Raw genomic sequence first — 15090 nt, 5'->3', positions numbered from 1 at the left:
CAAACAATTGTTTTAAAAAATAAACACAAAGAAGGCAAGCCTATATCCCCATATGAGGCAGTCCAGTTGAGAAGCGTGTTACACTGATAGTACAGAAGTTGATGGGTTAGTGAAAGAAGGACATCATGGGGTAATGCACTGGCTTCCAGCCTGAGGATCTGAGATTATTGCAAGGATCTTCACTCTGAAGAAGCAAAAAGAAGTCTATCTTGCCTGGTAAAATGAATTTGCAGAAACTTAAGACTTAGGACCCTAGATTCTGCCCAGACTCAAAATTGGAAGATCATTCAGGTAAATCAATCCTTCAGCAGAGAATAGCACTATTCCAAAGTTTTCTTTATGCTTATCGTGAAATGACCACGAAATGCCAAACAGAGGGAGAAAACAGAACTGTCCTCTGGAGGCATACAATTCATGACATGGCCACAGAAATCCTTGTCTGGATATAGACCCTTCCCCGCTGCCGCCCGCCCCACCTCTTCTCTCTCTGTCTATTTCTGCTAGCAGAAACTCCAGCATCTTTTTACTTGTCTTTATGGGCACAGAGTCTTTTTATAATGGAATGCAGGTTCCCAGTCATTTCCAGGGTAATCAGTTCACAAGTTGATTCAAATTAAAGTCAACATACTGGGGGTCTTTGTGTTTGTGAGTGTGTGTGCGCGCGCATGCGCGTGTGTGCGTGTGCGCGTGTGCAGTGTACTTTCATGTTTTCCCTTATATATAGCATTTTCTATTTTACTTACACAAATAGTAAGCATTCATGCACCACCTGAGTAATAAAAATGACTTTAAATAGAACTGTATGGAATTTATAGTGGATAATATCTTCTGAAGGAGTAGGAGAAAACAGCACCTTTTGGGAGAATAATTTTGGGAGGTAATTTAGCAATATCTCTCTGGATTTTACATGCACTTGCTTGGTGCTCTAACAACTCTGCTTTTAGTCATCAATCATTCAGAAATAGACTACAAAGATACATACCTGCTGAAGTTTACTGCAGAATTATTTGAAAGAGCAGAATATTACAAATACACTAATCATTCAGTGATAAGGCATATCTGCATGTACTAATATAGGAGAATACGATCCAAATAAGGCATATTATACATGATTCCGTTTTCATAAAAACAGTGGTATATTTGTGTGTAAGCTTTTAACAAAGAGTGTGAAAGATTAATAGTGCTGATGTTTTAGCAGCAATTGTGTGTCAGGCAGTCTGCTTAATGAGTATTAATTTGCATATTCACAACAATCCAATGAGGTAGATACTACTACTGTGTAGATAAAGAAACCGAGGCAGAGAGAGATAAAGTAGCCCTTCAAAGGTCACTGAGCTGGGAAGTGGCCACGCTGGGCTTCCAGCTCAGTCCTTCTAGCCAGAACACTTATTCCCTACCACACGCTGCTTCTCCAGCAACAGGTCTAGCACTGTTATCGGTGGTTACCTCAGCAGAGTAGCATTTCACTTTTTACTTTGTGCTCATCAATATTTGTATGTGTCATTTCTAATAGAGAATGCATTGCTTTTGTGATTAAAAATAACCGGCTGGGCGTGGCAGCTCATGCCTATAATCCCAGCACTGTGGGAGGCCGAGGCGGGCAGACCACAAGGTCAGGAGTTCGAGACCAGCCTAGCCAATATGATGAATTCTTGTCTACTAAAAATACAAAAATTAGCTGGGCATGGTGGCGGGTGCCTGTAGTCCCAGCTACTCAGGAGGCTGAGGCAGGAGAATCCCTTGAACACGGGAGGCGGAGGTTACAGTGAGCTGAGATCGTGTCACTGCACTCCAGCTTGGGTGACAGAGTGAGACTTCATCTCAAGAAAAAAAAAAACATTAAAAATGGTACACTTCTCAGGCAGGATGAACTTTGCTCCAGACGCCACAAAAATACATAAAACATGGTCTTAGTGGAATGTTCCAGTTTAGTTTGGAGCATGACAGCATGTGCTGGTAATGTATGAGTGACAGTGACAGGTACTCCAGGGAGGGATCCTTACTTTCAGCTGGAGCAAGTAGGGCTAACTTTATGGAAAGATTGAAAGCTAAGCTTTCAATTTACTTTGAAGGAGGTAAAAAATTCTGATGGAGCTGGGGAAGAGGGAAACATAGTAAGGATGAAGTGCTGAGGGCATTAGGATGTTGAGAGAGGGACAGGGTTTCTGCCAGGGAAGCAGCAGGCAATAAAGCGGTAGAGGGGCTTGCGAAGGCTGCTAAGGGTCTTATTTGTTGTGCCAAGAATGCAGACTCTGTCCTCTAGGCAATGCAAAGAATGTGCCAGATAAAGACACAGTACCTTCAAGAAGCCTTTATGAGGAAGACAGACATGTTAACAGCACATTCCATTGTGATGCAGTAACTGTGATAAGGTGGAAACATAGTACCTACACCTCTGCCAGCCTGTATTAGCAGGAGAAAGCCAGGGAAGGCTTCCTAAAAGAGGGGGTGTCTGAACTAATAAAGGTACCAACTAAAGTAGTAACACTGGGGGACTGTGGCACCAGAAAACAAAGAACAATTCTAGAAAAACTGTAAAGTGGTAGTTTTCAACCGTGGGCGCACAATAGAATCATCTAGAGAACTACAAATAAACGTTAATTCCTAAGCTCCATTTCAGGTCAATTAATTAAAGAACTCTGGGGTAGGGGGCAGGAATTGGGGGCTGGGCACTACCTCTATGTAGTGCAATTAATCTGATGGGACAGTGAATCCTCTCAGAATGTGAACTCCAGAAATTAGAAGAGCCTAAGATGGTGTCTCACTTCGGAAGCATTCCCCGCCTCCAACCCTCACCTGCCACCTCCAATCCTTAGGCACAAACCTCCAAGTCAGAATTAATCAGGTAACTCACTCTCTTGAAAACAATGATCATATCAGCAGAAGAAACCTGCAGTTCCACAGCATTCTGAAGGAGACTTAAGTTGATAAGTTAAGGGTGGAAAATCTTATTTTTCCTAGAAATAAAGGAAACTTTAAACTTTCCTTTCTTATTTACATTTTCTTTAAATTTTTCAAAAGTTTCTTCCAAACCAGAACTGATCAAAATCACTGGCTCACTTGAAGCTGCTGAAATTAGCAAATAAGAATTTCTAACTTGCACACGCTCAAGCCTTCTGGAAAGCAGCGTCTCACAACAAAGCCGTGTGCCAGTTATTACTGATCTTTTAATTGAAGAACAATTCCATTTTTTCCACAAAAATCTTTCCACAGTCAGTTCTGCAAGATTTAGTTGACCACAAGCTTAACTCTTCTAAGCCAATGGTTTGTCATGTCTGGTAAAGCAGTGGACCCAACCTCAGCCTGCATTCATAGAGGACTGGATCTAGGCCACTGTCCCTACCCAGTCACATGACATCTGAAGCACCAGGATCAGCTCTGGGAGCACAGTGGATGGCGGAGAGGCAGTCAGGATGGTGGAGGGCCTGGAGAACAGGCACAGAAGAAGCACTGGGACACTGCGCTTATGCTCAGGTGCCCAAGAGACTGCTAGGTTCTCCCTGAGACCATCTGAAAAACTGCCATCCTAATTGTGCCAAATAACACAATTAGGACTAATAGGTGGACCTCACAGAAGACAGATTTCATAATTAAGACCACGTAAGAATGGAGCATTCGGGGGAGCTCCATGTCCACTTTCCAGGGGCTGGAGAGGGGATTCCTGCTCTGGGAGCAAGGCTGCATGAGCCCAGAGATCCTCAAGTCTCCTGGCTCCCTTCCTGCAATCTCCCTCTGAAAGGGAAGGTTTCTGTGGTTGAAAGCCTGTCAAGCACCTTTTCTTCTTTACTTCCCATTTGTGAGGCCATGTTCCCCAGGTTGACTTTTGTTGGGAATTTCACAGGGCCCCACCTCTGGTTCTTTCTGCATTTAATGGTGAAAGACTCAGGTGAGAGGAAAACAATTCAGGGCCAAAAAAAAAAAAAAAAAAAGAAGAAAGGAAGAAAAGAAAGAAGAAAGAAAGAAGGAAAAGAAAAGAAAGAAAAGAGCCCCTTCTCTGCTAGTAGAGTTATTTCCCAGCAAGGAAGCCCGAAGACGGGAGAGGCAGGAGAAGAGACTGGTGCATCGTTCCTTCCCTAAGTTGTCCCTTCATTGAGATGATACTACCCGTGTCACTGATACCATGAATACTGCAATCATGAGTCCATCTCCCAACCAGACGTTGAATGCCTTGAGGGCAGATATCTTGTCTTCTCCATTTTGGTATCCTCAGCTCCTAGAGAAGCACCTGGCACATAAAAATCCTCAACAAATGCTTACTGAATGAATCATCTGTAATGGAAAGGTAAATTCTTTTTGGTATAGCTTAAATGACTTTATACCTCACCAAAACCTAAATACACACACACACACACACACACACACACACAAACACACACATTTAATTACCCAGATTTACTTTCTACATGATGCAAAAAAAGTTTACCCCACAGATGGGTTCTTCCCACTATATTATACAACCTCCCTTTCTAGACAGGCGTTCCTTAGCTTCCCATCCCACATGTTTGTAATTAGCCCTAGAGAGACAATGAAGCAGTCCCAGTAAGTTGGTTTCACATGAACTGGGCTGAAGCTTCGTAATGATTGCCTTGTTTCCAGGCTGCCATGAAGTGTGTTTGAGTGTTAAGATGGAGTTTTGGTCACCTCAAGTTTTGGTCAGCCTGAAAATCTCCATTCACAGCATGGGTGCAGTATATGGAATTTGCTGGCCCGTGGAATCCAGGGTGCTACACACTGGGGCTGAGTTTCTCAGAAAAGACGGAGCAGTTGTATAACCAATGATAATATTTAGAATTATGCAGCTGTGATAAGGTAATCGAATTCCATGCCGTAGGGCAGAAACCTATCCCTTCCAGTAATAAGGAAGGAATTCTTGCTGACTCCCATGTTGTTACTGGATTAATTTTATGGTTTCTTCCATTTACCTTAATAGGAAAGTGGTTGCTTCAGGGATCACAGACAAATGAGAAGTGTGGAATCTGGAGCCTTAGTTCCGTGCCCCTCACTTGAAGCTCTGTCTTCTTGCTCTAGAATTTTCATTTATACAATGGGAACCGCCAGAGGACAGCTCTTGCTGCTACTCTTACCACCAACAACTACCACTAATTGAGCACACTATGTGCCAGGCATAAATCCTCACAACAACCTTGTGACACAGGTATCCTATCACTTACATTCTACAGAGAATGAAAGGGAAGCCTAAAGAAACTCCTCCTGGCCTGAGAGAGATACTGTTTTGTTTGGTTTTTTTTTTCAATACAATGTACGGGTAGGTGTTGAGGGGGCAGGTGGTGAAATCTACAGCTCCTTTTCTTGTCCATAAATGCTCAGAGTATTCAAACAGGCCTCAGCGATACACCAGAGCCATGGCAATGCATAGCTTAAGATATTAAATTTCTCTTAGTGGTTTTGACTCATTTTGCAAGCCCTTGACAAACCCTTCAGATGCTCCAGATTTAAGAATTGTCTAGCCCTCTTGTGTTAAATGAAATGACAAAACTTCGTTCAATCTTACTGCAACTGTTGTTTCTCTGAAGCCAAAGGACCATACTTGGAGGTACAACATTTATTATTTTTAAATAAGAAAGCCCTTTGCTGGTGATTCCAGCTTGTTGCCTTCAACAGTTGTTGAGTCCCACATTCGACTGAAGTCGTTGGTGTATAGATTTGAAAAGAAGTTGCCCAAATAATACGTGACACATCATAGAGCTTGGAGGACCAGACAGGCAGGTGTTGTGTTTTGTTTTTCTGGTTTTTAAATTTATTTGTTTTATTCTGGATACAAAAAAAGTATTGTTAGAGTTTTCTAAGGACAAATGGGTTCCAAAGATCTCTTGTCCTTGGAAATGTTCAGGAAGAAGCTGGACAGTCATTTGGAAGGGACACTGCAGGAATGGTTGGACCAGATCAGTGCTTCCCAAAGTGCAATAGGTGTCCTGGTGGTGTGGAAACCCTACCTTAATTAATATAAAATCACAGTGAGGAAGTCATTCTTTTCAGTTCTCTTTTGATTCTTTGGATTACAGGAAAGGCAAAGCTTATTTTGGTGCTAATGTGTATTTAACACCTTGTTAACATTTACTAATACCCTCTCTTTATTTATTTATTTATATTTCTTTTTTTGAGATGGAGTGTCACTCTGTTACCCAGGCTGGAGTACAGTGGGATGATCTTGGCTCACTGCAACCTCAGCCTCCTGGGTTCAAGTGATTCTCCTGCCTCAGACTCCCGAGTAGCTAGGATTACAGGCGCATGCCACCACTCCCAGCTAATTTTTGTATTTTTAGTAGAGATGGAGTTTCACCGTGTTGGCCAGGCTGGTCTCGAACACATGACCTCAAGTGATCTGCCAGACTTAGTCTCCCAAAGTGCTGGGATTACAGGCGTGAGCCACAGTACCCGGCCATTTAACAATACTACAAGAGTTGGGGAGTGGGGTCACAGGCTCCCAGAGCCTTTGTTAGGCAATTGTATCAGTTTACAATTTCATAACATTGTTACTTATCTCCTTCACATGACAAGTAATAGGAGGTTTCCATTTTGGGTAACAATTGTAGGCTGTGGAAGAAGAGTATGTTGGTTTAAACAAAATATTAAGTAAATGAGACTGAGGCGGTACCTATGATGGAAAATTCTGGGCTAGTTGACTTTAGGATGAAGATGCTGTGACAGGAAAACCAGATTTGAAATCATGTTCTTAAAAATCAACTTGTCTCTTGTTGGGAGTACAGAGAACGAGTCTTATCTCCTTTTAGCTGGAACTGGAATGGGAATTTGCTGACATACATTGTGTGAATTAAGGGATGTAGGGAAGCTCACTCCTCAGCACCCAACATACATCTTCTTGGGAACTATACCTTTGTGTTCACATATCCCCAGTGTCTGACATAGTAGGAGCACAATAAACAGCTGTTAAAGAGTGAACAAATGTTAAATGAGAAATTTCATCTATTTGATAATCCTGCCTCCAGCGTGCCCTACCATAGGTCCCAGACACTGTTGCTTTTACTTTTGTGTTGACACTCCTCTCTCACCTCTTTTACTTACATCATGCCCAACTCCACAGAGATTGCCTGTCAAAAGTTGTGCTCCCCACTTCCAGAAAACTGGGGTGACACCAAAGATTTCTTCTGAAGTAAGTGATTGAGGGGGAATGCACGCTTAGAATGAGAAAAGAAGAAAGCACTAGTTTCTGAAAAGATTCCGAAGTGAGGAGGTAATAGTTATGTCTACACAGCACAACCAGATGTGACATTTAATTATTATCCAGTGAATTTAGTCAGGCTAAGTCAGCCAAACCAACTCATATTTCTGGCATGAAATTTCTAGTTTGGCTGCCTATCCTGACCAAATCAATAGAAACTGGCACCAAACCCCTATTTTATTGTGTGGTGTGTTGGCATAGGCATAGTCTTCTTGTTCAAAAAATAGGTACTTGAGTAGAAATCTAGCCATTAGGCTTCCTCCCAGCTTCTTTCTGGCAGCCTCTGGAATGCTAATACACACTAGGGATGTTTGGAAAGATTGGAGTTTCAAATTCAGGGAAAAGGGAACATGGCTTACAAGGGCTATAGAGCCACAACTCGTAAACACGGATGTTTCAAGTAAAATGAATAACTTAGATGTCTCAGATTTTAAATGTGGCTTTAGTACAATTAAACTTATAGCATGTTTTCTAGAATCTTCCACAATAAAATGCTTAGTCCAAGAAACACAATAATAACTTTATGCATTTCAGTTTCTGTCTACAGACCCTGGGACAACTGAACTTAGAAGCAACAACTCTATAAAGTATTTTCCCACTGGGAAATATTTCCCATGGGAGCATGACCTGAGTTCTTACTCTACTATTCCTTCTGGTGCAGAAAAGACCAGAATGGCTACTACACAATGCTGTTATACCCAGAAGATGGAGAGAAGAGGCTTTCCAATAGCAATTTGTTTAGTCAGCAGTAAACATGATGTTCAGTAGCGTATTCCACATTATCAATTAAGCTTTGGCACAGGACTGCCAATGATTGGATAAGGCAACATATGAAATCCTGTGATAGCTTCATGGGCACACAAGTTTAGCAGTACATTTCTCATAATGAATAGCACTGACATTCAAACCTAAGTTCCAATATTGGTAGTCTGAGGGTTGGAATGGGCCTGTAGATGGACTGTGTTTGCTTTGCAGTGTTTTGTTCCGTGAAGCATATCAAAAAGTCTGCAGGTTCTTAAAAAATTTGAGATTTCTGGATACCCTTGAAAAATGGGAAGATCTGGCCCTTGCCTCAATAGTCTCTTTGCCTTCCTTTTGCCACATTGTTCTGTAGTTGGTTCCCTCTCCGGTTATCATCATACTTGCCCCTCTTACTTCTCTCGTTGAAGAGAAATATTTCTCTGTATCCATGACTCTATCAAAATAGGAAAACAAAGAGTAGCCTGAAAGGGCAGCTTCATGGACATACATCACCCACGTGGCCACTGGAGGCATTTGAGGTTGCCTTTCCACTCTAAAATAATGGAGCCTGACTTTGTTTCTTCCCTAGGCAACACATTCTCCAGTAACATTTCCCAGTATACACAGGGATCCTCAGAGTCTGTGTAATTTGTAAAAGTTCCTCCCTTCCCATTACAACTGGGTCATACCCTCATTTGGGTTAGAATTATTGTATTCAAAACCGTAAAGGACGTTCTTATTGAAACAATCATTCATTCCATTTGATCATAAATATCTAAATTACTGTGTAGTTTGGAAATTACTTCAGACTAACACCTTAAAAAGATCTTTGGCAGACTAAATTATGCCCCTCAGGCTCTTTGCCTTAACACAGTTCTGGGTAAGAGCTAAAACTCTCTTAATGGTCCAATTTGGCAACACTCCCAACTTGCAATTAGGTTACATTTTTAAAAGTTCATTTTATATTAGTTGTTTGCAGCTTATAATTCCTTTCTCTTTAACAATATTATAAATGTTGACGATTTTTCCAAGTTTTGACCAAAAATGTATCTTTAGCCATGCAAAAGGATTGCATCATAGTTTTTTTTTCCCCCCCCTGAAAAATTACACAACCAAAGCTCTTATTTCTTCAATAAAGTTGTTTGTTATTAGGTATTAAGAAAAATCAGGAAATTCCACTTCAAGGTGGTGGTCAACTGGGACTGCTACTAAGGGGAAGTAACACTTCTCTAATTGTATCAGATAAGGGCTTTTCTCTTTTAAAGAGTAACACATTGGATTTTCAGCACAGTTAAGAGAAAGCAGAAACCTCTAAACATTGGTTCCACCCTTGAAGAGAAAGTATAGAAGATCCAGAACCCCTCAGTTTGTGTACAGGAAAACTGCAGGCACTCAATCCAGATGTCCTGCCAGCAGGGACGGTGAGGAGAGACTCTGCTGTACCACAGAAAATGTCAGATGTGGGTTCTGTCTTACAAGTGCTTTCTGTGAATAATTTGTTTCCCAGAAAATTATCAGCATATGGATAATAAAATAAGCATGTGCCCTCATGTCAGCATGAATATAGCTTTGGTGGTAAGAGTTGTAGCTGTTGTGATTACCCCTGGTCAGCAATGGACCATCCCAGCTTCACAAACAAGTACACCAAATCAACTCCAGGACTGTTTTATGGGCAATTCATTCTCCAGTGAAAGCACGTGTACATGCAATCACTTGTTTAAGGCCCCGGACAAGTGGAAACCAGCGGAGATCTGCAAGGCATTGAGGGAAAATCTGACATAGTTCCTGTCTAAGTAATAGCCAGCCCTCCAAGGCATGTAATAGAATGTTCCTCCATGACTTTTGAGTTGTACTATGAAGTTCTCATTACACAGAGATCTTGAAAGGAGAGTATAAATATCCTTGAGAACTCCCTGGGACGGGAAGGATTCTCAGTGCCAGCTCACATAGAGGCAGAGTGGTATATGCCCAACAGGGGAACAGTGAGCCAAGGGTGGAAAAAAGAATAGGGTCAGTAATACCTGAGTTCTGGGCTTTACCTACAAACCCAGAAATCATCCCGCTGGGGCAGTGTCTATGGAAATTCCTTCTCCAAGTCAGAGATGTGCTGTGGGGAAAGAGAAGAGTGGGCAGGAAGGAATGTACAGTAACATTTTTCTGCAACTTCTTGGCTCCTATGATTCACCAATCACATAGACAAATGACTTTTTCACCTTTTCCCATGCAGGAATAAATGGTTATCTCATTATCATAGAAAATAGAATCCTATCCTGCAAAGCTTCCACTTGTTAAAAGTCCAAGTGTCCACTGATAAAATATTCAGATGGGGAAATCTCCCGCCCCCTCCCCCTTCTCCCACCAGCATAAAAGGTAATGGGGGTGGGAGGCAACTGGAGAAGGAAATGAAATCATGCGGGTACACCAGGAAAAGATAAGTGTTGGTGGCAGCAGAGTTGGTGAGTGTTGTGGGCATTACCTCTTGATGAGGCTTCCAAGAAGGCTCCCGCTCAAGTCCTGGTGGTTCTGAGAACAAGCATTCTTGCATCAATAGCTAATAGGCTGTCCAACCAGATGTTATCTGGGTGGGATAAGAGGGTGAGAAAACAGACCTGTTGTACGCTGTTGTCAACTACATCACTGTGGTCAGAGAAGGCTGATGGTGTGGTGTTTAGCAGAGCACCTCGTTCATGGTGAGGCGAACCAGATTACGTGGCTGTTTAAATTCGTTCCCTCTTGTGATTGGTAAAATACGAGAGTTATAATCATTCATGCATTACTAAAGCCTCCTTTCCATCATTTTTTTTCTAGAACAGAGCATGCATCCAGCAGAAACCTAAAGCATTGGCTTTTCTAAGCAATCTTTTGCAATAAGCACACTTAAAAAAAACCAAACAAACCAACAACTGCTTATGATACCTGTGACAAGACTGGAGATGATAAGTGGTAAGACCAGCATCTGTAACATCCTCATCAGAAGTTCCCCAGGAAAGGAGAAGTACTTGACTTCCCGGTAGCTCATTCTGTATGGTCGGAGGGTAAATCCAAGGATTGTACCTGAAGGGGGGAGAAAAAAAACCAGAAAAATTGAGTCTTTTTTGAAACAGAAGGAACAGCCCTAGCAAAATGAGTATTTGGCTGGTGGTCGTATTTATGTAAGCAGCAGATACCTGTGCAGCTTTGGGAGCAACAGATGTATCTATCTTTGCAGTCATTATCTGTGAGGGTCTGGCTAAATCCATGGTCCAATAGAACTTACAGAAAAAAAACTCTTTCTAGTTTCAACAAGTAAAAAAATCCCTTTGTCTAACTTGAATGCAGTGGAACTCATTCTGATCTGGCTTAGTACGGAGTTACAAAGATTGGGGCATAATTAGGAAACAAATAAGCATTCGTGAACAGGTGATATAGAAAAAAAAAGGCTTTATTCTAATTAAGTTCCTCTATAACAACAGATGTTAGAATTGCTAACATAACCACTTTTAAAGGATAGAGTGATTTTATTTTTTTTCCAGTTAGAAAAACCCCTCATGTTTACATTGTTAGTCAATTTTCATCATCTCCCTGTCTTCACACCACATTTTCTCCCTCTGTCTACATGGTCTTGACATTGCCTTGGTAACTGTATTGTACCGACTTGTTAGTTGCTGGCAAGAGAAGACTCCAAAATGAGCAGAGATTTTCTCCCCAAAATTTTCCCTGAAAATGTGGGAGAATATAGGGGAAAGAGAAAGCAATTTTCCCCTTAATTTTTCCTCTATAACTGAAACTGTAAAATATTTTTAGAATGAGAAATTTACATTTAAATCAAATTATGCATGATAACTACTGAAATGTTCAGAAATTAATAAAGGTATTGGTGTCAAAAGTGTAAATTTACTCCCTCTCCCCTTTCCCTAATTTACTTTCCTTGCCAAAGAAAATTTACTTATGCCAGTGTTGTAAATGTTTGTAAAGTTTTTGCCTTGCTATTGTTACTGAAACATGTGATTCCATTCTTGAAAAATGTTCATGTAAGTTATAGAGAAAGCAGCATGCCCAGCACTGGGTTAACTAGGAGCTAAAGGCTGGGGGTAGTGGGGTGGTGGGGGGAAACAGGAATAATACTGGGTTGCCACAGCTTTTCCAGAGGAGGCAAGCACTCTTTTACGGAAACTGAACTGTCTTAACTTCTTATGAAATGGGACACAAAGTTCATTTGAATTGTCACTGCAACTCCAATTTCAATTCTTGGGTCTCGGCAACTATAAAGTATCCATTCTTTGTCTCTAAACTGTGGTATTCTAATAAGAATCTTAATTTATGTGGCTAAAAAAAAATCCAGCTGACCCAGCTCTCAGGGCCTTCAGGTAAATACTTATTGCTTTTTTCCAATATAACAGTAACATGGTTAAGAGAGAAAAGTTGAACTGGAAAACGCAGAAAGGTGGGACAAAAGCCTGCACATATTGGTTGTATCACTGAAGTAAATAGCAAATAACTAACGTTTACTGAGCTCTTGCTATATGCTGGGCGTTACCTGGGTTAGCAGCAAATTTAATCCTTTCAACAACCCCAGGAGTAGGGTACTATTTTACCACAAACTTACTGAGGGAGAAACCTAATCACAATGAACTGAAAGCTTGCTCAAAGTCAAATATACTCAAGTGGCAGAGCTAGGATTTAAAAACAGTTTGGACTCAGATCCCAGGTTCTTTTTTTTTTTTTTTTTTTTTTTTTTTGAGACGAGTCTCGCTCTGTCGCCCAGGCTGGAGTGCAGTGGCACCATCTCGGCTCACTGCAAGCTCCGCCTTCCCGGTTCACGCCATTCTCCTGCCTCAGCCTCGCGAGTAGCTGGGACTACAGGCGCCCGCCACCTCGCCCGGCTAGTTTTTTGTATTTTTTAGTAGAGACGGGGTTTCACCGTGTTAGCCAGGATGGTCTCGATCTCCTGACCTCGTGATCTGCCCGTCTCGGCCTCCCAAAGTGCTGGGATTACAGGCTTGAGCCACCGCGCCCGGCCAGATCCCAGGCTCTTAACCCTTTTATGTGTTTCCTCTTCTCCTGCAGAGCAAAGGCAACCACTTTGTGTGTCTCTTTGCAGGATGTTCCAAAACATAGTTAAACATGTGGAAATCATACAGAATATACTTTTCCATATACGGTCACCATAAGCATCACTTTTAGGTCTCCTGATACCAGATTCATTCACTGTATCAGGCTTTACTTAGTCCTCGCTCTGTTGTTGAACATTTAGGTTGTTCGGCATTTTCACTTTTATGAAGAATATCATGATGAAGGCTATTTGACATCTGGGATTTTTTTTAAATTGTAGTTTTAGAGAAAGGATACGACTCAGAGGATACGACTACCTTAATCCATGTTACGAAATTGCTTTCTGCGTGGGTTGGCTGGGTAGCTTAATGCTCCGCTAGTGAATGAGGCTTTATTTCCTCTACCCCCAGGAGCAGAGTATTATCATAAAAAGATTGCTAAAACAAGCAAAATTTGCTAATGTGATGAGTAAATAGTATATATTTCGTTTTGTTTTGTATTTACTTAACATCTAATGATGTTGATTATTTTTTCTAATTGTATTTTCTCCAAGTATTTATTCAATCCTAATCGTTTAAGGGTCTAGGCACGTACGTGTGTGTGTGTGTACATGTTGAGTATTTTTACATAATAAAGATAATTACCCTTTGTCTATGTATAAAATATTTGCTATAACTGTTTTTCTGCTTTGTTTGCCTTACATTATCGCATTAAACATGTACCGGTATTTTGCATTTTTGTAACAATGTCTGCACACCTTTTTTATTAGGTGATTTCTTCATAAGTTTATATGTTTTAATTTCCCTCTCCCCTCACAAGTTTGATACATCTTAAATTCATTTTTCTTTCTATGTTTACTTGTTTGGTTTTTAAAATATTTAACTTTCAGTCTTCCTGGAACTCAATCTGGGGTTAGGCATTTAATTCTGATTTGCAATGTGCATTATTTAACACAGCAGCATCCATAACTTATAGGAATTAATAAAAGACTTTGGTTATGTCTGTCTTTTTCCTGCTTGCTCACATAAAAGCCTAGTCACACAAAGATAAGTGCTTTATCACATATAAATAAATAAACAAACATTTTGTTTTATTTCCAATCAAATTAATTTGACTGAATTATGTGTTTTCTGATCTTCATTTGAATGGATTTAAACACTTGACATTCAATTGTAACAAAACATGTGCATGGTAAACACAAGGGGCTCATTTTGGTCATCTGGAATTTGAACGTATCAAGCTGTTAGGAGTTTTAGATATTCTGCAAATGACAGTTGAAGACCAGGCTTGGTTTTACAAATTCATATCCTAGTTGGCTGTTTGTTATTAGAAATACACTTACTTATATACAGTAATATTTCCAAGGGTAGGCAGGATCCTGTCTAGTCCAAAAAATTTACCTTATTTATAAGTAATTGATAGAATAGCTGTTCTGCTAATGATATAGGTTCTAGGAGCAAAAGTCAAACAAGTGCTGATGAAGGAAGCAATTATCTAAACACTAGGTGCACTTGATCTCATCTCCCAGAGCCTTATCTGAGCCTACGCTAACTCTACTCCCATTGATACAACAACACTGGCTGTGTATACAACCTCTTCCTCTCCTTGGGTGTTTTACTACCTTCTCTCCTCTTCCCCGCTCAAGCCCTGCCCTTAGTGCACCAATTTTTATTTAGGTGTTAGGAGAGAAAGTAAGCCAGCTCCATGAATGAATTCTGGGTAATGTGCAAATGACAAAATCTTACCTGCCAAACAGATATCTAACAGAACAATGCAAGACAGTCAGGGGAGCAAAGTCTCAAGAGCTAGTGATATTTTGTGTGTGTCTCTCCTTATAGTTAACAAGCTGGTCTTGCTGGGAAGTGCAGTCATGGAATTAGCTACTCTAGGATGTGTCTCTATTTATTTACATTCCTCAAGACAACACCTACATCGTCTAAAAGCTCTTCTCTGTGGTAGGAGGGCATCATTTCTCTGAAGTAGGACATCTCTTCTCTATAGAGAGGAGACATCATGTATTTATAAGGGATAGTTTTACGTCAAAAGTTTTGAAGAGAAGTGTTGTTTAGAGTGATAGTAGATTCAGACACACTTTGAATCATTTTTGTCCCTGACTA

At 40.8% G+C, this 15090-nt stretch overlaps 1 protein-coding gene across 1 annotated transcript in view; it reads right to left on the bottom strand.

The window, feature by feature from the left end:
• The window catches only part of SLC1A3 (solute carrier family 1 member 3), an 84263-nt gene that overhangs the window by 48049 nt on the left and 21124 nt on the right, over nt 1-15090 (bottom strand). Inside the window, exon 3 of the mRNA XM_005556731.3 lies at nt 10859-10996. Within this exon, the coding sequence (XP_005556788.1) occupies nt 10859-10996 (138 nt within the window). The remainder of the gene's footprint in view (nt 1-10858; nt 10997-15090) is intronic.

Source organism: Macaca fascicularis, chromosome 6 (genome assembly GCF_037993035.2).
Source record: "Macaca fascicularis isolate 582-1 chromosome 6, T2T-MFA8v1.1".
Lineage (NCBI taxonomy): Eukaryota > Metazoa > Chordata > Mammalia > Primates > Cercopithecidae > Macaca > Macaca fascicularis.
Note: the sequence above shows the minus strand (reverse complement) of the source record. Positions and strands in the feature narration are given on the sequence as shown.